General features: G+C 42.4%; 1 protein-coding gene and 1 pseudogene across 1 annotated transcript in view; one reads left to right on the forward strand and one right to left on the reverse strand.

Annotated features, from left to right (window-relative positions):
- The first annotated feature begins 8,099 nt into the window (after nt 1-8,099).
- LOC145404994 (frizzled-10-B-like) overlaps nt 8,100-24,923 on the forward strand; it is a 54,824-nt gene continuing 38,000 nt past the window's right edge. The window contains exon 1 of the mRNA XM_080276496.1: nt 8,100-8,216. Within this exon, the coding sequence (XP_080132622.1) occupies nt 8,100-8,216 (117 nt within the window). The remainder of the gene's footprint in view (nt 8,217-24,923) is intronic.
- LOC145404866 (uncharacterized) lies at nt 17,691-18,769 on the reverse strand (annotated as a pseudogene).

Here is a 24,923-nt window from a genome sequence, read left to right on the forward strand (position 1 = left end):
TGACAGCTGCAACACCCCTCGGTTGTAAATCCCATTCTTTTATACCTTGAAATACAATGACTTACTTTTATATTTTTGTTACAACATGATTTTTGCACAATTTAGGAAGGACATCCCGTACTGAAAAGGTTAATGAAGGATACATCGAACTCCTGCAGCTCAGAAAGTCTCTCTTGAAGGTAAAATAATCACGAGGCAGCAAAAATGAAAAAAGAATACGTTCCTTAACTGAAAATTTTAAGAATGATAAAATACTGTTTGCACTGTGCTATGAGTATTGGATGATGCCTAATTCCTTGGCCGCAGTGCCTCTTGTGAAGATAGCTTGTATCCCGTTGGTTGCCCGGGCCTTCCTTCAGCAAAGTAAAGTCGTCTGGAGTCGGGGAAAAATACTTTCAGTGGCCTATCGCGTTGACAAGGCTGAAGTATCCGGTATGGCAAAAGTTAAGTGATTATACTCCTCTCCTGCTTTTCCGAAGAGCTGCATCCTCTGAGCCACCATCCGAGACATTTACAATATCACAGTGAATTTTACGAATAATTAGGGACATACTGGGTGACAAAGATCACCGTTTTACCAGTCAGAAAAAACTAGCTTATTCAACTTCAGGCGATTGTTAGGAGAAGGTGCGAATATTCGAACAAGTTGGCTGGCACAGACAATGCTATAATGAGCTGGGTTGTCGAGAAGAGTTCCATTGCGGGTTAGGAAAGCATGTACAGCAGGTGTTTCCACGATCTCTCTCTGCTGGAAAACGGGGATCTGCTTTACCAAGAACTGCTTTGCCACGGCTGTGAGGCTCGCTACAACACCTGCAGGACATTCCAAACGGTGGCCTCTGCTATTGTAACAATGAATGCTAATATGTGCACAACAAAAGGATAAACTGTATAGCAAACATAATAAATCGCTAAGAAGGAAGTGCTGTGAAGTCGCTTATGCCACCTAAAATACGGTCCATGAGGGAAGGACCTTGGCTGTGAAGACCTAAACTAGAGCAAGGCAGACACGCAAACTTATGGTGGTTGTGTCAGTGCTCGTATTTCTGGTTATAATACATGTGTGTACCCAGCTAGCTTTGTTCTGCGCCCCTGTCCCTTCATGCGGGTCCGATCTTATTATTTTATTAACCCATTCAGCACCAGTACACAGTTCTTATTTACTTCTGGCTACCCCAAGGCGATTTTATTAAACTAAGATATGACCTTGAACAAAACAGGGGTTATAAAAAGCTACATCTGACCCCTCCAGTTCGCAAATTCTTTCCTACGCAGCATATAATCGTCCTGTGGTAACTTGACTGATCTTAAGAATCCGTGAACTGAATCATGGGGTTAAGGCTAAACACTAAACCACAATGCTTAGTGGCTACCAACATACGGTCTCTATAAATTTGTATGTAAAAGTTTTGTCATTTAGGAAAATAACATCAAGTGATTATTGTTTAGAGTGTAGTTGTGTTCTTCCTTACTGTAGTAGCTCTGTTTGTGTGTGCAGAATTATACACGCCCCAAAAAGGAGCATGCGGGAAAGTCTGTACTTGTATAAGGTGTTTCAAATTTGTTGGCTCTTCAAAGAGACGTTTTTAAGTGAAATACATAATACGTGCGTGCGTGTGTGTGTGTGTGTGTGTGTGTGTGTGTGTGTGTGTGTGTGTGTGTGTGTGTGTGTGACACATGCGTGGTGAGAAACAAAACCCGAGGCCTGGGCAACCCTCCTGCCACCACAATTATTCTATTAAGGGTGTCAACTGCAACAACCCTCTCTCCCGCCCCAGCCTCTTCCCCCGCCCCTCACCTCTCTCACTTCTGCCCCCCATTCCCCCCATCATTCCTCTCCCCTCCCCGCACCTCATTCACTCTTCTCAGACCTCATTCACTACCACCTCCTGCCTCACTCTGCTTCCCCACCCTCCCCTTCACCTCTTCCTCTCTTACCTCGACCTCCTCCTCCTAATTAATCTACCCAATCACTCTTCATTCTGACTTCTCCATCACTTCTCTCCTGAGTCTTTCCATCCCTCCACATCATTCCTTATCTTCCTGCCATACCCTTCCCTTCCCTTTCATTACCCCCTCTTCCCTCGCTCTTGCACCCTACCCCTTCCCATCGTTTTTCTCTTCACTCCTCTCTCGCTCTGCTTCCCAACTCTTCTCTTCACTGCCATCCCTTGTCCTTCACTCTCCTTCCTAACCCTCATCCTCTCTCATTCATCTCCCCTTTCCTCTCCCTTACTCCCCCACCCTCACGAACTCTGCTACCCCACACCTCCCCTTCCCAACATTACTATCTCCCCGCCCTTCCCCTCACCCATCACTTTTCCTACCCACTCCACCTCTCACTCTTCCCTTACTCTGCTAGCCCACCCTTCCCCGGTTGATCCTTCACCTCATTACTCTTCCATCTCTCCTCATTACTCTCCCTCAGCCTCTCTCACCTCTCTCCTTCCCAACTTCATTAATATCTCTTCCTTACCCTACATCTCTCATTTATTCCTCTCTCTCGCTCCTCAGTTGTTCCCCTCCCACCCCTTCCCTCCTACCACAGAGGAAGAGTTAAAATGAGGCACAGCTGAGTGTGAAAAAAAGTATTGTAAGACACGCACAGAAAAGAGAGAGAGAGAGAGAGAGAGAGAGAGAGAGAGAGAGAGAGAGTAATGTAGTAATATGCTCCTTGGTAACAACTGAAGCCACACGACAGAAGGGTCTCGAGGGATACTTGCACTGCACTGTAGGAGGATTTAAACTGCACCAGAGGGGGACTTAGGATTGCATTGGAGAGTAACCTGACGACAGCTTGAAGGAAGACTTGCAGGGGACTTGAAGGAACACCTAAGGGAAGAACTGAAGAGGAAATTGGAGGGGAATTAATAGGGGACGTGAAGTGGATCTCAGGTGGAATCTGCAGGGAACTTTAAAGAAACATGAAATGGGGTCTGAAGTGGAATATGAGAGGACCTGAAGGAAGCCTTAGAGGGATATGAGTGGGGAACTGAAGTGGGATATGTTGAGGATTGGAAGGACCTTAAAGGGACTTGAACAGGGACCTGAAGGGCATCTGAAGAGGATCTGAGGGGAGGCCTGAGGGGGAAGTGGGATATAAGTGGAATTTGAAGGACCTTAAAAGGACTGGAAGGGGGACCTGAACTGCACTTGAAGAGTATCCGAGGGGGACCTGAAGGAGATGTAAAGGGGATTTGAAGGAGGAACTAAAGAATTCATGAATGGGGACCTGTGAGAGAAAGAGAGAGAGAGAGAGAGAGAGAACTGAATGGGACCTACATTTGGCCCTAAAATAAACCAGATCGGAACACTTGCTTCCCATCTCCCTACCTTCACATGATCCTATTCACCTCAGGAAAGAATAAACAGAGTTGATAATCTTAAAGGAGCTGCCTCAATCCCCTTCGCTACGAGAGATCTCCCCTACTGTGAAGAAAATCGTCTTGCAGTGAGAATAACTTAAAATTTGTACCGAAAAGACTATTAGATAAACCTGAATAACGAAAGAGGGATTTTGAAGAAACATGCTCAGATTTAGAGAGAGAGAGAGAGAGAGAGAGAGAGTGTGTGTGTGCGCTTCAACTAGAAATTGAGGAGTCATGTTCTACGAAATGAGGTGGAAAACAAACAAGCGGACACGTAAAAGAGTAATAATTAAAGTTCTGCGAAATGTGTGTAGGTTGGAGGGAAATGTGTGTGTGTGTGTGTGTGTGTGTGTGTGTGTGTGTGTGTGTGTGTGTGTGTGTGTGTGTGTGTGTGTGTGTGTGTGTGTGTGTGTGTGTGTGTATGTGTGTGTGTGTGTGTGTGTGTGTGTGTGTGTGTGTGTGTCAGTGCATGTGTGTGTGTGTGTGTGTGTGTGTGTGTGTGTCTCAGTGCGTGTGTGTGTGTGTGTGGAGAGAGAGAGAGAGAGAGAGAGAGAGAGAGAGAGAACACCAATACGTTACACATAGTAAGTCTGATCCCCAGTTATCTCCTTCAGACCGATGGCGTACTATTTCCTAGTTTATTCTTGCAGCCTCCAGACGACTTTGTTAACTCTGGAAAACCATCTACAATGAGGAGATTATAAACAGTCTCCATAAAGTCTCCATTAACCTCTTTACAACTGATTTATCTTCCTCCTCTGAAGAAAATCATATGAAGGTAACAGGAATAAGTAAAAAAAATACGTCATCGGCTTGAAGTGATTAAAATGAATAAAGGCAGTTGTTAGGCTCGGTGCTATGGGTGGTGGGGTGATGGTTGGCGGTGAGGGCTGCAGTAGTGGTAATAAGGGAATGGGGGCGATAAGGTCTGCAGGCGGCATCTGATACTGTAAATATTAAAGTAATTTTCCATATACTGATTCCATGATAAGATGCCTTAATATTACACTTATCCTTAAAGCACCTTAAAATTCAAGTTAAAAATAATGCAGTGAAATACGTGCTTCACGAAATGGATGAACTTAAGCGCAACCTTGCCATAGTGCGGCCAGTCCCACGACCCAGTCAGGCTCAGCTGTGACCAGACCTACTTGAATACTTATTTTGGTAGATTATACTCGTTATTTAGCCTGGTTCTGCACTGAACGTCTTCGTCGTTTTGTTTCATTCTCATCATTGGTAGGCTAATTCGCTTCACGAGAGACTTTCTGAACTGGAGGAGTTAGAGATAACCTGCAATAATTCCTTCTTTTATTCAGGTCTTTCCAGATCTAATTATTATCGTCTGGTGGTATCAAGAATAAAATGTAAAAACGCTTCATTGCAGTAAAATGAGTAAAGGAGTCAGCCATACTAGCATCAGGATTGTTTCCACCCATTCTCGAACAGTTTGCAGTAGTGAACGTGCTGAAACATGCAGTACCCCTTCTGTTCGATTTTTTTTTCTAACTACTTCGACATACTTGTGTAACTATAAGGAGAGAGAGATTGAGAGAGAGAGAGAGAGAGAGAGAGAGAGAGAGAGAGAGTTGCGAAAGCAGTGAAGAGGGGGTAAAGCAGGAGTAATGGCATGCATCGTCATCATCATTATCGACTATTTTTTTTTTCATAGGCCTAACCCAGTCCATTGCAAGACTGAGGCATCTTCTGTATTTTTTCACGCAGACCTTTTTTCCACGCCTTTCTTCTCTTAAGTCCCAACAAATCTGCAAAACATCAAATTGTATCCACGTTATTCTCAGCTTGCTTCTTTCTCGCACCGTCTCAGGGTTGCTAACTTGCTACTCCACTACCCTTGTTGTGCCGGCTGTTGCCTGGTCGGCGAAACACGAGACCTGCCAGAACCCGTTTGTTTTGTAAATGTGCCGTGATTATCCTTTTCCTTTCGTCTGTTCCCTTTTCTAAGACAGGGTGGAGAGGAAAGGAAAGAAGCAAGAGAAAAAGGGAAGGAAAAGGAGAGAAAGGAAGCTAATGTGAACGAAAATACGTTCAAGAGAAGGGAGGGGGGGGGAAGAGGAATGCCGGAAATAGCTTAGAGAAGGAAGGAAGGGGAGACAGGAGGCAGCAGAGGGAATGCATTGCAACACATCTAACCCACTTGCCATAAAGACACGCCATGATTACAGGTTAAACTCTTCAGTCCGGTGATGTATTTTCATCTAATTGTTACCGCCACCAGACGACAACGATTCTGTTCAACCTTTGCAGTGAAGTGGTTGATGAAGGCTGCTAGAAAAAGCTGTCCTCACCTGAATAAAGTTGTCGGGAAAAGGAAAGAGTAAAATACGAGTATAAGCCCTCGGGATGTAGGAACTTAATGTTCTATATCTGGCTTGTTTTTATCTGGCGGAACTGGCCCACTCTCGCAACTTGAATATTAAGCTGTAGTTGCATGGTATTCGATAGAACCTTGGCTATAAGGTAGGAACGAGTCTCCTTGGTTACTGTGCAAATCAAACCTCCAGTTTGACTACACCAGCACCATCAGCCCAACAAATAAGGAGTAAACGCGCTATAATATACTACCAAATTTACTTACATTCTTTTCCGTTGCCGAGTTTTAACGCTGTTACTAAGATGACTGCTTTTATGTAGATGTTTTTTGCCACCCTCTGACGAAACCTCGCGATGGAAAGGATCAAAACAACGCCCATTTACCACTTTACCACCATATGTCTCCTTGTAATAATGATAACAATAATAATAATAATAATAATAATAATAATAATAATAAAAAACGCCGTTGAGGAAAAGCGATTGAGGTGTCATAAGTTTAGTGTTTTTGTAAATTCTTAGAGCGCGCGCGCGCGCGCGCGCGAGAGAGAGAGAGAGAGAGAGGCAATAGGAACACAAAACACCTATGACTGTGAAGGGAGAGATGTAAGGGAGAGAGGCTGGGGTGAAGGGAGTGAAGGAAGCATGGAAGGAGGGACAAAGCCTGAGAAGGAAAGAAACAGAGAAGAATATGGACAGGTGAAGAATGGAGGGAAAATATAGAGGAAAGAAGAAAGTAAAAAGGAGATATGAATGACAATGAAGGAGGGATGAAAGTTAAAAAGGGAGAGAGGAAGGGAGGAAAAGGTTGTTACTGAATAGGGAGGAGAGAATGAAGGTGGCCGGATAGGAAGATAGGAGGAGGATACGCCTACAGACAGATGGAGGGAAGGATGAAGGGAGGGAAGGCAGGAGGGAGGGAAAGGGGGGGGGAGAGAATCAAGGAAGGAAACGTCAATAGGAAGATGGGAAAAGGCAAAGATAGAAGAGTTGATAAATTATGAAGGGATGGAGGGAGGGGTGAAATAAAGGTAGGGATGGACTGGAGAGAAGTCACGAGTGAGGGAGAGACGGGGGATGGGAGGGAAGGAGGGAGGGGGGAGACTGCCCAGGAAGAGAGGCAGACAGTGGATGGGAGAAGGAAGCGGGGGGGGGGGGAGTGGGAAAGGCAGAATCAGGGAGGGAGGGGAGGAGGGAGGACCTAAAAGGGAGGTTACGGCAGAAGGGTCCCAAGTAGAGACCAGAGACGAGGACGAGGCTCAGCAAGCGACTTCAGCCACTGAAGCGAGAGTGCGAGTCAAGAGTGCGAGTCTGCGAGCAGTATGAGTGCGAGATTGCGAGCCGAGCCGCGGCCCGAGAGGAGAGACCGTCACCTTAGTAGCCCTTGAGACGTCGAAGAGGGAGGTTGTGTGCGGCTAGAGTCTCCTCCCATCCCTGCCAGCCTTCCGTTGCGCTACAATGAACGCTTAGGTGGCATAGAAATCCCCATAAATAATAATGCTGACTATAATGCCACGAATCCCCCATCGAAGAGTCGGGTTTTAGGGTGGCCAGTGGAGGGTTTGATAAGCTGAAATACTTGAAAAATGCCTGTGGTGGTGGTTCCTCGGGGCTTAGTTTGGGGGTTCACGCTGTTATAAGTGGTTGCATAAAAAGGCACAGTAAAAAAATAAAGTTGATGCGTGACAGCTCTATTGATTTTGATTTGCCATAGAAAGCACTTACGAAACTGAAAATATAGTCAAACTGAAGTGGCAAATTAGTGACATGTAAAACGAAACACGAACAGCACAAGCAAAAACGAAATCATATGCGTTGAAACGAGTGATGTGGTTTGAAAAGTGATTCAGAGTTTACCTAAGTCACGTTTGAATATTGCATGCAAGATTTTGTCGATTATGTTAAAGTTATGGAATTGTAAAAAGCAGCAAGAACAGGATTAGCAAAAAGCTATATTCAACGAGTGTCTCCGTTTACTACGGTACTATGGTGAAAATGTGAGAGAACGTGAACTTAAAAGCTTCATTTAAGACGTTCTTGGCGCATTGATGTTAAAGTGCGGTATTGTGAAAAGTCGAATTTTAGTTACATTTGAGGCTTTGTCTTGAATTTAAAAGAAACGTTAGATGGAATTCAAGTTACATTTCACTGTTGCATTTGAGGCCTTGCCAGTGCCTTGATTTTAACAGTGGGTGAAAGGACTTAAGCAACAAGATATTTTTGAAGCTTCGTTGTTAACAGTGTGGAATATTAATATCCATGCCGGATAATTCGACGAGACGGACGAGCGGCACGATGTTTACAAGTGGCGCCATGTTTACAAAGCTCGTGATGTTGATGTTGATGATGATGTCTGGGGTCTGCTTGGGGGATGATCTGGGGGCGGGGGGGTTTGACATGCCCCCGAGGAAGTGCGAGAGAATCACCATACCCATGTGCAAGGAGATGCCCTACAATATCACCAGGATGCCCAATATGTTAGGCCATTTCGACCAAGGGGAGGCGGCCATACAGGTGAGATAAGTATACATATATATATATATATATATATATATATATATATATATATATATATATATATATATATATTGTGTGTATATATATGTATGTATATACATACATACATACATACAAAGAGAGAGAGAGAGAGAGAGGAACAAAAGGGAAGAAGGATGGGAGAAACTAAATATGAGGAAGAGTTAAGAGAAGATGGGGAGGAGAGGATACGTTAAAGAAGGGGGAAGTTAGGAATGGATAAACAAATAGGGAGGGGAGGGAAGAAGAAAGGTGGGAAAGAAAACAGGAGAGAGGAGGGCGAGAAGAGAGAGAGAGAGAGAGAGAGAGAGAGAGGCGAAGGACGAAAGGAAAGGGGAGGGAAGAGAAATGAGAAAGGAAAGAACTGTAGGAGAGAAGAAAAAGGCAAGACCAGCGAGGGACAGGTGGAAAAGAGAAGAGAAAGAACAAGGAGAGAGGAAGGAGAAACTAAAGTAGTAATAAGTGGGGAGGATGAAAACAGAAAGGAAAAAATGACAAGAGGGAAGAAGTAAAAAGTAATCTTAGGGAGGTGGCAGTGTGAAATGGAAAATTAGGTGAATCAGAGAAAAACAGATGAATAACAAAATAAGCAGGGGAGGAGAGGAACAGGAGGAAAGATGGAAGGAATAAGGAAGCCGGAGGGAGAGGGTTGACAGAAGACGAGGGAATGAGTAAAAGAAGAAATATGGCTAAGAAAGAAAGACGGTATGAGAAGAGGGAGGGGGGGAATGAAAAAAGGTGGAGGTAGGGCAAGAAAGAGAGGGCGAAGGACACAGACAATGAAGAGGGACGGGATGAGAAGGGAGAGAGATGTGAGAGGAAAGGTGAAAACAAGGGAGAGGAAGAAAAAGGTGAGAAAGAAGGAATGGAGATGTGAGGGGGGGGCAAATGACGGAGGGAAGAAGAAAAAGGGGAAAAAAAAATGGAATCGAGGAGAGAAGGGGAAAAAGTAAAAGGAGGGAGAGAAGGAAGGAAAAATACTTGTGAGGTAAGAAGAATATTAGAGAGAAAATGAAGTGATAGAATAAGTAAGGAAAACATATGACAGAGGGCCGTGGAAAAGAAGACCTATTATGCCCGTATGGCGGGAGTTGCTGCTCCACAAATACACCAACTCTGACATAACACTTGGGGACAACAATACCTTAACACCGGGAAGGTATTTTTCAACTTTTTCTTGCTATCTCCTTATTTATTAAATTCTGGTGATATTTTTCGAACTGGAGAGGGTAGACACAACCTTCATTTATCAGTTTACGTCAAAAGATCAACAAATTCGTCTGAAAAGTATAAATAAGCGGAACATGTCACCAAATTGAAGTTGTTAAAGCCTTCAGACCGAGAACCTTATTTGTATTTATATTCTCCCTATCCAAAGACGACTTTGTTCGCATCTGGAGAGATTTTTGAACTGGATTACTTACAGACAGTCTTGACTAACACCATCAGTTACAGTAGTCTTTCCTAAAGTGAATAAAATCGTCTGGAAGTAGCAAGAAAATAGCAGTGAAATATGTAAGTCGCCTGATCCGTGAGTATGACGCCTCCCCCCCCCCTCTCTCTCTCTATCCATGCCACCGCCGGACGATTATATCTAGTTTTGGAGGAACCCCCTTATGACTGAAGGGGTTTACGTTAAATTTGTGTCTGTGGTAATAAGATGGACATACGGTAACTAAGTGAGAGAGAGAGAGAGAGAGAGAGAGAGAGAGAGAGAGAGAGAGAGAGAGAGAGAGAGAGAAGCGTTAAGGCAGGAAGGAAAGGAGGGAGGGAGAGGCGGCAGACAATAAAGGAGTGGGGAAGGCAGGAGGGAAGCAAGGTGCCAAGAAAGAATAAGCTATAGTTCTTTCATTTTAACTCGCGCCCAGATTTTCGGCTTTTTGTTGTTTACGTACCATAGCTCACTGGAAAATTAATAATAGTAAAACAACAATAACAACAATAATAATAATAATAAATATAATAATTATAATAATAATATAGTTAATGCTCCGGCTCTACATCTTTTCCACGCACTGCCTTGTGACTTGGATCATATTCTAGTGTTAATCTTTTGTTATAGTTCAGTATTCAAGATGGAAAGATGACAGTTACAAGCCAGGTTAAAGCAAAAACAGTATAGTGAGGTAGGCAAGAAAGGTAGGCATGTAAAGAGTGAATGAGTAAGATACGGTACTGTAAGGACGGAAGGAGAGAGGGAGGCAAGGGATGAAGAAGTAGGGTAGGGAGGAAGGAAAGGAAGTATACGACAAGGAGAGAATATTGAGAGTATCAGGCAGGGAGGAAGGAAAGGAAGTATAGGGCAGAGAAAGAATAGGAGTATCAAGTAAGGATGAGGGAAAGGAATTATCGGGAAGAGAGAAGAGTACCGATATGTGCTGTATGAGGTAGGGAGGAAGCAAAGAAAGTATAAGGAAGATAGAATAGCGGGAGTTGTATCAGGCAGGAAGGAAGGAAATGAAGTATATGGAAGATAAATTAGTGGGAGTCATATCTGGTAAGGAGGGATGAGCGAAGGGAGAATAGTATGACAGGGCTGAAGAGAGTAAGAAGAAAGGTGCGGTACGGTAGGTGGGGAAAGTGGCTGGTAGGAGGAAAGGAGGCAGTACGAGAGGGAAAGTAAGGCAGGGAGAGAAAACTCAAGATTGGTAGGAAGGGAAGGAGGAGGGTTGGGAGTAAATAAGTACCGTAAGATAAGTAGGAAGGAGAGAGGCAATAAGAGTGAAAAAGTGAAGTAAGGAGGAAAGTTGTAAGTGAAGATATAAGGTGTGGAAGAAGGCAGGGAATGAAAAAGGAAAATTACAGGGAGGAAAGAAGGAGGCAGAAAGAGTATGAAAAATTAAGATAGGAAAGAAAGGGGCAATAAGAGTTTGAGAAAAGTAAGATAGATAGGAAATAATAAAAGATATTTTATGATAGGAAAGAAAGAAGGCAACAAGAAGAAAAAAGTAATATAAATAGGAAAGATGATAAATGCAAGACATTTAAGAAAGAAGTGAAGCAATAAGAGAATGAAAATGTAAGATATGCAGGAAAAGGAAGGAAGACTTGAAGTGTATGAACACGCAGGAAAAAAGGAAAGAAGGAAAAGTGAAAAAGCTACGGTGAGGCAGGAAAAGAGTAAATAAATAGACGCAGGAAAGGGATAGGAGAGAAGGGTTAGAGGAGGAGGTAGGCAGGAGGGAGGAGCGAGGCAGGCAGGCAGGCAGAAAAAAGATGAAGGATGACTAAAGTGGAGGGAGAGGGTCATTTGGCAGGCAGGTGGCTAGGCAGAATGGGAAGAAGGGGTAGTAGATAGGTAGGGGAGAGAGAGAGAGGGGGGGGGGAGCTATCATAGTTAGAAAGACGTTACACCGAAGAACGGAAAGATTAGTGGAAATGCTTAAAAAGACTGCGTGTCCAGAGAGGCTGCAATACTTTTTTCACCGTAACTTGGCCCAGATTTTTGTCCTTTTGCAGGCTATTTCTTGCAGCTCAGTGGCAGAATAAGACAGTACCATGACTGTACCTTGTTTCATAGCAATTCTTGGTGACTAACAAGATTTTCTTGCATATCTGTAGTTGCAACTCGGCATTCGTTATGGAGAGATGGCAGTATTAGGCCAAGTTTGAACAAAATAAGTAGTTATATTTTACTGCAGTTTTATGCTTTCTGAAAAACACCATTTATTGACAAAACACCCAAACAAAATCAAAGCACGGAATAAAGAGAAAGGGTAAACAGTTTCTTTGTACCATGCAACAGAATGCATTCATTCCACCACTTAGTCTTCGATTATATATACGGCTTTTACCTAATCTCCATAATGAACTTAATGGACCGAACATGCAAGAAGAATTGGGTTATTACAGAATGTTTTTTTTTTTTCTTTTCCAAGAATCAAGATCCTTCCAAGGACTAACTGGATAAGGCTCTGTGTTACTATTGACCGGAATGGAAAAAAAAAAAATGCACAAACAATTTATATCCTTCGACTATAGGCTCAACATTGTTCAGAGACGTACTGTACATAACCTAAGTATAGGATGGTCCATGGGTTATGCGTCTCAGATCTTGTGTTGCTGGGACGGCCACGTCAGCATTGAGTGTCTATCCTGCATCATTTCTACCTCTTTCATTCTTCATAATTTTCTGCTTTTCATGTGCATTTGTTGCATGACTAGTACTGGTAACTAATTTTACAAAGCTGTCAAAGTGTCTACCCTCATCACACAAGCAAAATGAACCATCCACGCAAACCAGTTAAGAAACACCCTCGACATAACCCCTCCAGCTCGGGGGAAAAAAAAAAAAAAAAAAAAAGCGCTTGTGAGGAATAAATCGTCTGGAGGAAGCAGAGATGAAATGAGAAATAACATTGCCGGGATGAAGGGGTGAAATAATACCGCTGTGAAAATGAACATCTCCACAAATAATAATCATCATCATCACATAATACCAGATTTTTTTTTTCTTTGCATTTAATGAAGCACAGAGGTAACAGATTATATATAAGGCTATATATCATTTTTTTCCCTTCCCTCTTTTGAGAATGTAGCCTATCACAATTTTAATAACGACTCATTAATTTTTCTATAACTCGGTGGAGAGAGAGAGAGAGAGAGAAAGCAAGGGAGAAATAGATGATCTGTGTGAGAGAGAGAGAGAGAGAGAGAGAGAGAGAGAGAGAGAGAGAGAGATGATCTGTGAGAAAGCCGTAATGAAGTGCTTCCTTGCAACTTTACGGAGAGAGAGAGAGAGAGAGAGGGGGGGGGGAGTTATCACGCAGTTAACATGTTAGGACACACACACACACACACACACACACGATTTAGAAGCGTCTGCACCTACACACATTAGCATATACGCACACATACACTAACAGACAAATGAACACACACATTCGGAAGAGCATTTACGTGCACACACGTACACATACATTGAAAGGGAGAGGGAGAATGCAAAAATTGAGAGAGAGAGAGAGAGAGAGAGAGAGAGAGAGAGAGAGAGAGAGAGAGAGAGAGAAATATTAGAGCGATATGGGCATTATCTTTATGGTTATGGTGGTGATAGTGGTTATGGAGGTGTAAGCGATTGGTTATGGAGGACTAAAGGGTATGTTCTGAATTTAAGCTTCGAGAGTAGTAATAGTAGTAGTAGTAGTAGTTTAGCAGAATTAGTACCGTATCGGAGAGCAGCTAGTCGTAGTAGAATTAGTGTTGAAGCGGTTGTACAACGACTGTGCTTTACACAAGATGTCTGATTCGTATGCAGTACAGCAGTTTCCCATTTTCATTGCTACAAGGGAGAAAATGCTACCCACGCGTTCCCTGTGTAGCCCTTTGTAAAAGGCAGCTAAATAGGGAATGGGGATATGAAATAGGCCTACCCATCTTCCCCCCCCCATTGTAACCACGTGGGGATGTGAACCGCAGTCGTATAATGCATTTACTCTAAGATTCATAACCCCTTCCAGTTCAGTTGATGGCCTGGTGTAGTCAGATTAGAAGGCATATTTGGCAAAGTATCCAAGGAGTCGTATTCCTAAAAAAATTTGACGAGCCTTAATTATATAATTAAGGCTTGAATTTTACAGTCACAATTTAGTAAAGTTCAGTGGCATATTTCTGTCAGATGAAAACAGTCAGGCTAAAATATTCCCTTAGGTGTTTTCCATGTTAGCCAATACTTTAGCCCCTTCAATTTAGTTTTTTTTTTATTACATAGTCTTGCAACTTGGAAACGGTATTAGGCCTATTCAGCTTAGCAAAAGCTTCCCGTAGTGACGCTTATTGACTAGCTTATTTACGTCCACAGTCAGTTTTCAAAATCTCTTCAAAGCTGAATAAAACTGTGGAGGAAAAAAGAAAAAGAAAAAAAGAAGTCAGGGGGGTAATATTCTATATCATGTTATCATCTTTAATAACGATATAATTTGCATCAGTAATATACCAGTATATATATACCGCATGTATATACCGGTATATATATAAAGGGGTAATAGAGTGCATACATACTGTACATACAACATCTAATCCTGAGTTGTCCCATGAGAAGCGTAGGAGCCCGGGACTAGGCAAGTTGGCCCTGACATTTAAAATGAGAGTAACCGGACTCATTCATCCCTGAGTGGCATTACATGAGCAGTAAACCCCAACCACACGTTTGACACACTGTATACCGACACAGACTCAGTCCGGCTGGAGCGCTTAGGGTACCCACTAAACCACCAGGCGCCATAGTTTGGTTATATGGTCACACCCCAGAGAAGTAAATGATTTCCTGGTGTAGAGGAAACCAATTGGCTGGTCACTCAGTGTTGAGTCACCCGCAGACAGCAGGAAGAGAAAAGAAAGAGGGAAAGGACATACGAGGAAGGAAGAGAGGAAAAGCCAGCCACCGGAGATAAGCCTACATCGATTGAGTGGATGGTGAGCGCCCCCACCTACCACTTTATAAGGTGCAACAGGAAAAATAATTAAGAAGAGGAGTTCGGATATCTATGCCCCATGCCAACGAGATGCCCTGTCACACCTCTGATAAACAGCGGAAGGGGAGGGGGGGATGCGGGACTTTATTGCTGTGCCACGTGGGAGAAGACCTGGCCGTATTTTGTAATTTTGGAGATGTCTTAACACCATTTCTTTAGCGACTTATTTTGCATATTAAATACTTCTGAAAATCCTCTTCTCTCTTACTGATGCAGACTCTGTCGACATTTAGACAATATAAATAATACACAAAAGGATGTTGAGGTGTAATGTGCTGAGTGAATCGCTAAGGAAGGGGTGCTACGAAGCCTCCCATATCACTTAAAATACAGCCACAGGTGTTGTGTTCTCGTCAGCTAAGTAGTAGTAGTAGTAGCTTTTATCTTGCATGCTAATTTTTTCAAGTTTATCGATATTAGAAAGACTAGCTTACAGATGACACATAAGGGAATAGCAATGTGCAATACAGTACCGGTATGCAAAGTAAATCACTAAGGTCGAGGAGGTGCCAGGAAACTTCTTAGTCTGATGAGAATACGGTCTGGAGAAGGCGAAGAGTTGTAACTTACGTACTGGTAACCCACTGGGAAGAATAGTAAGGACGCTGATTATGTGATGAAGATATTGTCATGGGCAAAAAAAAAAAAAAAAAAAAAAAAAAGGAAAAAGAGCCTCATGGGACAACAACAAAAAAAATCATGGCGCAAAAAGGAGCCTCATGGGACAAAAATAGCATCACGGGACAAAAAGGAGTTTCGTGGAGAGAGAAATATATATATATATATATATATATATATATATATATATATATATAAAGAGAGAGAGAGAGAGAGAGAGTCTCATGGGACAAAAAAAGTCATGGAGCAAACAAAAGGAGCCCCGTGGAGCAAAAAGTAGTAGATAATAGATAAACAGTAAGGAAGGAGTAGATAACATAAACAGACAGTAATGAAGGAGTAGATAATTGATAAACAGACAGTAATGAAGTAGGTAACAAACAGACAGCAGTGAAGTAGATAACATAAACAGACAGCAGTGAAGTAGATAACAAACAGACAGCAATGAAGTAGATAACATAAACAGACAGCAGTGAAGTAGATAAGAAAAACAGACAGCAGTGAAGTAGATAACATAAACAGACAGCAGTGAAGTAGATAACATAAACAGACAGCAGTGAAGTAGATAACATAAACAGACAGCAGTGAAGTAGATAACATAAACAGACAGCAGTGAAGTAGATAACAAACAGACAGCAGTGAAGTAGATAACAAACAGACAGCAGTGAAGTAGATAACATAAACAGACAGCAGTGAAGTAGATAACAAAAACAGACAGCAGTGAAGTAGATAACAAAAACAGACAGCAGTGAAGTAGATAACAAAAACAGACAGTAATGAAGTAGATAACAAAAACAGACAGCAGTGAAGTAGATAACAAAAACAGACAGTAATGAAGTAGATAACAAACAGACAGCAGTGAAGTAGATAACAAAAACAGACAGTAATGAAGTAGATAACAAAAACAGACAGTAATGAAGTAGATAACAAAAACAGACAGCAGTGAAGTAGATAACAAAAACAGACAGCAGTGAAGTAGATAACAAAAACAGACAGTAATGAAGTAGATAACAAACAGACAGCAGTGAAGTAGATAACAAAAACAGACAGTAATGAAGTAGATAACAAACAGACAGCAGTGAAGTAGATAACAAACAGACAGTAATGAAGTAGATAACAAAAACAGACAGCAGTGAAGTAGATAACAAACAGACAGCAGTGAAGTAGATAACATAAACAGACAGCAGTGAAGTAGATAACAAACAGACAGCAGTGAAGTAGATAACATAAACAGACAGCAGTGAAGTAGATAACAAACAGACAGCAGTGAAGGAGTAGATAATAAACAGACAGTAATAAAGTAGATAACAGATAGACAGTAATGATGATATAATAATAATAATAATAATGATAATAATAAAATTATTATTATTATTACTATTATTATCATTACTCAGTATACCGTTTCGTTTGATATCCAAAACAATTGAGACAGAACATACGATCGTTCCGGATCAAAGCGAAGCCACGTAATATGGATCTTCCGGCCCCGCATGAAATTAGCAATGAGAGAGAGAGAGAGAGAGAGAGAGAGAAAATCCCTTTATGTCTTTATGGCTGCACGTGGCTCGACGGGACCATGGCTCACGCGGCTGAGCAAGAGGCGGGGTTATGGTTCACGCAGGCTAGATGTTCATTTTCTGGCTTGGTATATGCACCCATGTAACCATTTACCCTTGTTGTATTGTGCGGGTGGCTTGCACACGACTAAAGGTCGATTCACACACATCAGTGCCGTATCAGTACCGCGTCAGTTCAGTGTCAGTGATATCCGTGTCGCTTCCGTGGCGTCTATTCACACATATCCGTGGTGACGCCGTACTGCATGGTCAGTGATATCCAAGATGGCAAAGTTTACAGACGTGGACTTGGCAATGATTGCCATAATTCTCGATGAAGAGGAGGAGGCAGAACAAAAAGTGAAAAAAAGAAAGTGGGTACATGAAGCGTAGAAGAAAAGAGAAACTGAAGGAGAGTTTGCGACTCTGTACAAGGAACTAATTGATGATGAAACAAAATTTTTCCAGTACTTCAGAATGTCCAAAAACTGCTTCAGGATATTGCTCAGTAAAATAAAGACTCACCTGAAGAAGCAAGACACCCACTGGAGAAAGGCAATAACACCAAAGGAACGATTAGCAGTCTGCTTGAGGTAAAATAATACACGGTCTTTGTAGTTGGTTAATTACTGTAATTATATATTTAAACCCATACTGGAGATTTTATTCACATACAAATAAAAAGTTTATTTTTATACGAAGTGACAGTACATCAATTTCTATTAAAAAGCCTAAATTCATCCTAATTCAGGTTTGATTCTCCATGTTAGCAATTACTAGAATGTTTTAAGTTGTTTATTGAAGAGTTAAATATTCTGAAAAGTTGAAAAGTAGTTCTGCAAGGAATTGGCGCTGTTTGGAATTGATGCATCAGCATATTGCTTCTGATACTTATCTTCATATGCTGTATGTTCTTGCAATGGTTGAGGTGAGGGATGCGGAGTCGAAGCTGATGATGTGCAGGCTGAAGGCTCACATTGTCTTTCAAATGAATGTTGATTGATAAGCATTTGCATTTCATATTTCTGTACTGTGGCAAATATTTCCGATTTTGCTACATTCAAATAATAAGGGGTTAAAGTTTTCAGAGTTGGAGCAATACCTGCTAGAAATGCGTCAACAGGGTGTGATGTGGTTTGATTTTCTTGCTTATTGATCAAGTACTCCATTAATTTTGCAGAAGCTGTTTATTGAGGTGCCACTTTCTTTTTTGCTAATTTTCCTGTTGATGGCTTAACTGTAGCTTCAAAAGTCGGCTTTGGTGAGGGCGATGGTTGTGTCTGCATATCTTCATGTAGGCCTCCGTCCAATACTGTTGGTTCCCCTGCATCAATCTGAATGGCCTCTTCTTCGTCCTCCTGTTGTTGTACAACATCGTTGTGATTGTTTCCTTCATCCTCTTGACTCGCGATGTTCCCCTTGGTTTCCCTTTCTTGGATGTATGTCTTTAAAAAGTTTAATTGCTCCGAAAATTTGTAAAGTTTTATTTTCTTTGCACTTTGCCCACTCTTAGTTGAAGTCTTCTTCAGAGATTTTCTGTAATTGTCTCTTATATTGTTCCATCTGCTTCTACATGATGAACCTGCAAAACAAAAATTTTAATATAAGTTACATTTCCTTCTTTCAGGTACCTAGCTACGGGGGATTCCCTAAGGACAATTGTGGTGTGATGGAGTGTGAGGTTAGGTGACTTGGTGTGATGTGTGGTGTGCTGTGATGTGATTAACTACATCAAATAAAAAGAGTACTTACCATCTACTTTCATTTCTTCTCCTATTTTATTCCATATATCTTGCTTGAAACTGCTATCCATATATTTAGATTGTGATAAATCATACAGAACAGGATGGTTTCGCACCAATTCAATAAGCAGTTCGTCATTCATTTTCTTCACACAGCTCCCACCCTCGTCCGACGTCCGTGAAAATCTAAAAAATATCGGTGGCGACGATATTAAACTTCACGGATCGGAGACGGAACTGACACTGAGAGTCAAAACACGGTACTGCGCCGGACGTGTGTGAACGCGCCGGCCGAATTCAAAGTAACGATATTTTTTTGCACTGACACTGAAGCACTGAACTGACGCGGTACTGATACGGCACTGATGTGTGTGAATCGGCCTTTACGCAGCCGCTCACCTCAACATACCGGTACATGCTCAAGCTGTGTTTTAAGAACTTTTCACGGCAACTGATCCATTGGGCCGAAGACCATGTTGCTATACTTGGTCCGCTTTAACTAGGTGTAAGATTGCCACCTTTCCATCTTGAATGCTGAGTTATAACAAGAGAATAACACTATAAATAACACTAGCCTATGGTGTTAGTCACGAAAAAAAAAAAAAAAAAAGGCTGTGGAAAGGATGCAGGACTGTAGTGTTGTTTTATTTTACCACTGAGATGTGGAAACTTGGCAGAAAAAGGACGTAAATCTCCTCCAAGTTATTGTGACTGAACTGTAGTTAACAAATATAGCGTTGTTTCCTTTACGTTTGATGGACATAACCGATCTCCGTGTTCATTGATTACATAAGGTTATTATTGAGTAATGTCATAAGTAGTAATATATGGTTACTGAAATGTTCCTGTTAGTAGTTCATATTTCATCCTCCCGTGTTCCAGAATGCTCAGCAAGAGAGTAACGATACGAGTAGTTTGCTAGTGACTTTCGAGCAATGTTTTTCCTCTAACCCATGTAGGCTGGCCTATATCGTATTTTAATCACCCTTACAAGAGTACGGTATTGCATACTCTCCCGTGTATTTTGCCGTTCTACACGTGTTGTTGCCCACCTCGGCTACCCATGCTGCCCAGCCTACTCAACCCAGTCGTATTACGGTAGCCTCTTCATCCAATCGTATGTATTTCCCATCCAGTATGGTACTTATGTATTAGGTACGTTGGTCTGCCAGTCCACTCAGCTCCTTCAGTCCTAGGGCCTCATTTCTTAACTGTTGGTACGAGACGATTAAATTTAGCTTAGGAGGGTATTCCTGTAGTGGAGTTAATGAAGCTTACATCTGCAATATCCATTTATAAAAGTTTCTGCTGAACAAAAAATCGTGTGGTTGCGGCAACACTAAGTTACCGTACATCCTTGCCCTGAGCGAATTAATCATCTCTATCTATCTATATACCTAGGCTGCTTCCCCCAAGGAAAGGGAGGTAGCCGAGACAGGACGACACACTCCCCATTTACTCATCCATTCAAACACATTCATTCACATCTTAGCCCCAAAGGGGAGAACGGACAGATCCTCACCGCACCACACCGCACAAGGGTCAACTGCGCAATGCAATCAGTGACATCCGCAGCAGGGCCCGACAGTAGAACTGGTTTACCCCTGCCACATCATAACAGACCCATCCCCTTACTTTCCCCGGAAATCACTATGTGCAGCTCTGCCTATTTTGTTCATTTGTTCGTACATTGAACTTAACACCTCTACTTTTGTGACGATTTTATATTTTATTCAGCTTAGGGGACGTCTCAAAGAAAGGGCTATAAACTGCTCATTATTCAATTCAGAACGGCATGGTGACGTCTCCGTTTCATTCATACCAGACAATTATATTCAGTGTAGGGGAGTGACCGCTTGTTGTGAATGGAGTAGTTCATATGAGTGGATTAGTCATTCATGTAGTTTACATCTCCCCCCCCCCCCGTTTGTCAGTCTTGTTACCGCCAGACACTTGTATTCACCATGGGTGAGTTACTACTTGTGAAAAGACTAATTATCCATATCAACTGCTCATTCATCCATGCAGCTGACCCACCTTCAACAGACACTGCCCACTGACGGCAGCCACTTACCACCCACCCCCACCCTCAACCCACGCCCACACTAAGACTCTCTACACCCACACCCTTACCACCTATGCCTACACCCACACCCTTACCACCTATGCCTACACCCCCACCCCATTCACACCCACACCTACCCACATCCACCTGCACCCCCACACCTACTCCCCACATCCCATCCCACCTATACCGACAAAACACAAAGAGTTACGGTACCTTGCACCAGTATCGGTACTAACTGATAATCTGTACGATATCTCTTCATGATTCACCTGTACGCTATTGTCTGTCTCTTGACAATAATACATTATTCGCCGACAGTTACCCATCTGTCCCTTTACATTACCTTCTAATACATTGCTTATCTCTCCCGTCATTAGCTTATCCTCTGTTTACAAACCTTTCCCTCCCTACGCCTTGGCACTGGTAGGCAGTACTTGTCCAAGAATGTCATTAACTTATCCTACAGCGTACAGTAACGTACTACAATACATTATCATTAGGTCTAGCTGTAACATCGGCCACCTGTACGTAAATGTCCGTATATGTACAGTATATGTGTAATTGTCTATTTCTCCTTTAACATTCCCCACCAAGGCCTATTCCAAGACATTACCCACCTTGCCCCTAGACACTGGTTACCTACCCCTGGCTAGGATGAGGTAGAAAACGCCCAAGAACGTGTCTGCCTTACCCCTAACATCAACATCAATTCATTATTCACTCATCAGTCTATACCATACCCTTCACATTACCCACCGTCTCCAGACGTTGCCCACCTATCCCCTGCCACTGGTTACCCTTGGCTAGGCTTCGGTAGGAAATGGCAGAGAATATCGTTGCCTTATATATTACCACACTGTAATGCAGTACATTATTCAATCATATATCTCTCCCGTAGCTCTACCCATTTATCCACAGACACTGCCCACCTTCCCCTAGATACTGCTTACACATGGCTTGACGAAGGCAAAAAGTATGTAGGAATATTTTATTTACCATATCCCCGTTTCTCACTACATTAGACTGGCTTAACTGGCACATAATGCGTCACCATCCTTGTAACATGATCCAGTCAACTCACTCACTCACCTCACCTGCAGACATTGGTTACCCTCGCCTAAGCTTATGTAGAAAAAACAGAAGTAAATTCCGATATAAAAGACCTGAGAATATTGGCGCCTTATCTGAGAACGTGTGAAAATGTAAGCCTCTTCCCCGACACCTCCTCCCAAGATGGCGCGAATGTTGGTGGGAACGAGAGGAAAAAAATACGTGGTAGACTAAAGCAAGCATCCCTGGACACTCCAAATTGGCCAACCCTGTTAAGTTAGACACCCAATTATGGCCGTAAATTGCCTCGATATACGGTAATTGGCACCTGCGACTCAGTTGCCAAATGCCGATTTTTCGAGAGGCGCGGGAGTGGGCTGTGCTGTGGCCGTGCGGTTTGAAGTCGCAGTTATTTTAGTGTTTACAGGCTCAGCTTTCCCACAAATTAAGGTCGCGAGCTTAAAGACTCCACGCGCTGGAATAAATAACGAGGAAATAAGTGGATGCCCCCCAACTCAACAGGACTTAATGTATGGACCATTGTTTCATCCGCTACAAGACCGTACGGAGTTTAACGGTCGGGTAATATTCGCGTTTCTCAGCCACAACTCTTCCCATGGCTCCTGATAACCCGTCACACCTTTCCTGTGCCCCGCCGACACGTCCTGAAGAGCCTGAAGATAAGGAGAGAGACGATAACTGAGACTGGGAGCGTTATCGTAGACATCAAAGCGGCTCCACTTTTGATGGGTAATAAGGGGTCTGTCCGCTTCCTTGCCCGGTGACTTCATATTATGAAAAAAGCTTACCGAACGAATACGAAACTTGCCAGACAACATTTCTCATTTTGTAACATCACATAAATACTTGTTAGTGCCAGCAGAGTTTGAAATATGATCAGAAAATAATGAGAATAGCTTATACTGTGAAATTAAAGTCCTGAAGGAAGCAAGAACGGGAGGGACAACCACACTGGGAGGAGAGGGGTTGGTCACTGGGAATCGTATTCTCGTTGGTTTAGAAGACTTTGTAATACCAATTTTTCAGTGATTTTTCTGCTAGTGACACCTAGAATTACGATACTGATGCAAGTGATGTCAATATAAAAAAATGTCACATCATCAAGGTAGGCTATACAGTGCAAAAATAAATAAATAAGCATGTGGAAGTGCTATGAATTGCCCCAACGAGAATACGGCCGTAGGCTTGTATTTATCTAGGTTCTTGATTTTCAGCATGAACAGATCTCGCTTATCCATAGCAGGTTACTGTTATCAAAAACTTTGTTTTTTTCTTTTCAACTGAATTTCCATTCGTTTGCGAACTGTTTGGCAGAAGTGAAGGCAAGAGTGTAAACAAGCAGTCGTATATGAACAGCCATAGCTTGGGAACGTTTGTAAATATACAACCTTCGTCTGGTTTCGGTGGTGGTGTCCTTCGTCTACTTATCGTCATATGAAACGTTCCCACCAGTTTAAATATTTTTATTGTCTGGGGCGGAGACGAGGGAGGAGAAGGATGTTGCTAAAGTCTTGACGAGGCATGATGGAGGCAGCATCAAGTCAAAGGGTCACTGCACGATCTAGTTTGTAAAGGTGGGGCAGTGTGAGAACCAGTAATTTCTATAGTCTGCTTGCTGGTGCCGCTTCCGGTAATTGAAATCAAACAAGTGTCATGCGTCGGGTCCGAAATTGACTCTCATTCACCGTGGGACGACCCCCCGAGCTTTCCCGCCTTTATTTGAACAGGAAGCTGGTAATGGCTCGTTCTTGGGGGCGACTGGCGAAGGCTTCATGCAGGTTAGGGTAGATTTAATGCGTGAAATTCAAGATGTTTCAATATTTTCCTTGACAATTCCTTCAGTATAATGACGCAGGACAGGTAGGTTTAGTGTGTGAAATTCAAAATGCCGCCCCTGCACCAATATGCAGAACTGCTTCAATCAGGCTCCTAGTATGATTACTGAGGACGGGATTCAGTGCACGAAATTAGAGACGCTGTTGTTCCGTGACTTAGCCTCTAGTACGATTATGACTTCTATTCTACTCTTAAATCGTCTGCAGAGGTAGAGTTAGAATTAAGTTTCCAGTATCACTATAAAAAAATAGTACGATTACCGGTACATGAATTTTACACTTGTTACTGCCATATCATTTTCTTCAGTGTACCAGAAACCACAGTAAACTTTTTGGACGATGGTGTCTATTTCAACAACCAAACGATATATACAGTATATATATATATATATATATATATATATATATATATATATATATATATATATATATATATATATATATGCACGAGGTGCTACCCTAAAGTTCCGTAATCTGAATATTGTAGGAAAATAAGTTACCCTACCTCCTATTGTCGCCTTCGAAGTACGGTAGTTCCCTTGGGCATATGTACAGTGGTCCCAGAGTTTTTTCCACGAGTCCGTGCATCCCTGGAAGGCTTCAGGCAATTCTGTCTGGATCTCCTCAATCGAGTCAAATCGACGCCCTTTCAGTCGTAATTTCAGCTTGGGAAACAGGAAAAAGTCGCAGGGGACAAGGTCAGGCGAATAGGGTGGGTGCATGGGGAATGCCTGCCATCAAGTGACTGGTCGGGAAAGTAAATATTAAATAGTTAGTACGTGCTCTTTTTCAATAACAGCTTCGCGAGAAGCTTTTAGTTTTTGTTATTCTTGTACCCGAGATAACTTTTGGATAATATCGTCGCAACGCATATCAACAACCTCCTACGATCATTTCCTCAGGGTTTATCTCCGTATAGTGCAGTCATCCCTATTGGTGCTGGAGAAGGGCGCCTTCATGTGGTGGTACCGATATAGTCTAATTAGGCGGCTCCACTGCATGGTTATACAAACGTCCCTCGAAAAGAGGACGGTAACTGTAGGTCAGCTCAAGCCTATACAGTCGGCTGGGTTCACATTTCAGATGACCCGGGGGCGAGAACAACAATTTCTAACCTGCCTCGACCAGAGATATCCCAGGCTGTAATCGGGTTAATAATGGCTAGTCTAAGCTGAATAAAATCATCAAGAATTGCACGACCGAAATAAGGATGACATTCCGACTGATGGATTAACATTTTGTGAGTGATGGCGTTACTTGGCGTTTAATTTTTAATGACAAAATATTTCATTCGTCTAAAGGTCACCTGTCACAAGTTAAAGT

Source organism: Coenobita brevimanus, chromosome 65 (genome assembly GCF_032717465.1).
Source record: "Coenobita brevimanus isolate Jiangsu-jjx chromosome 65, ASM3271746v2, whole genome shotgun sequence".
In the NCBI taxonomy this organism is placed as follows: Eukaryota; Metazoa; Arthropoda; class Malacostraca; order Decapoda; family Coenobitidae; genus Coenobita; species Coenobita brevimanus.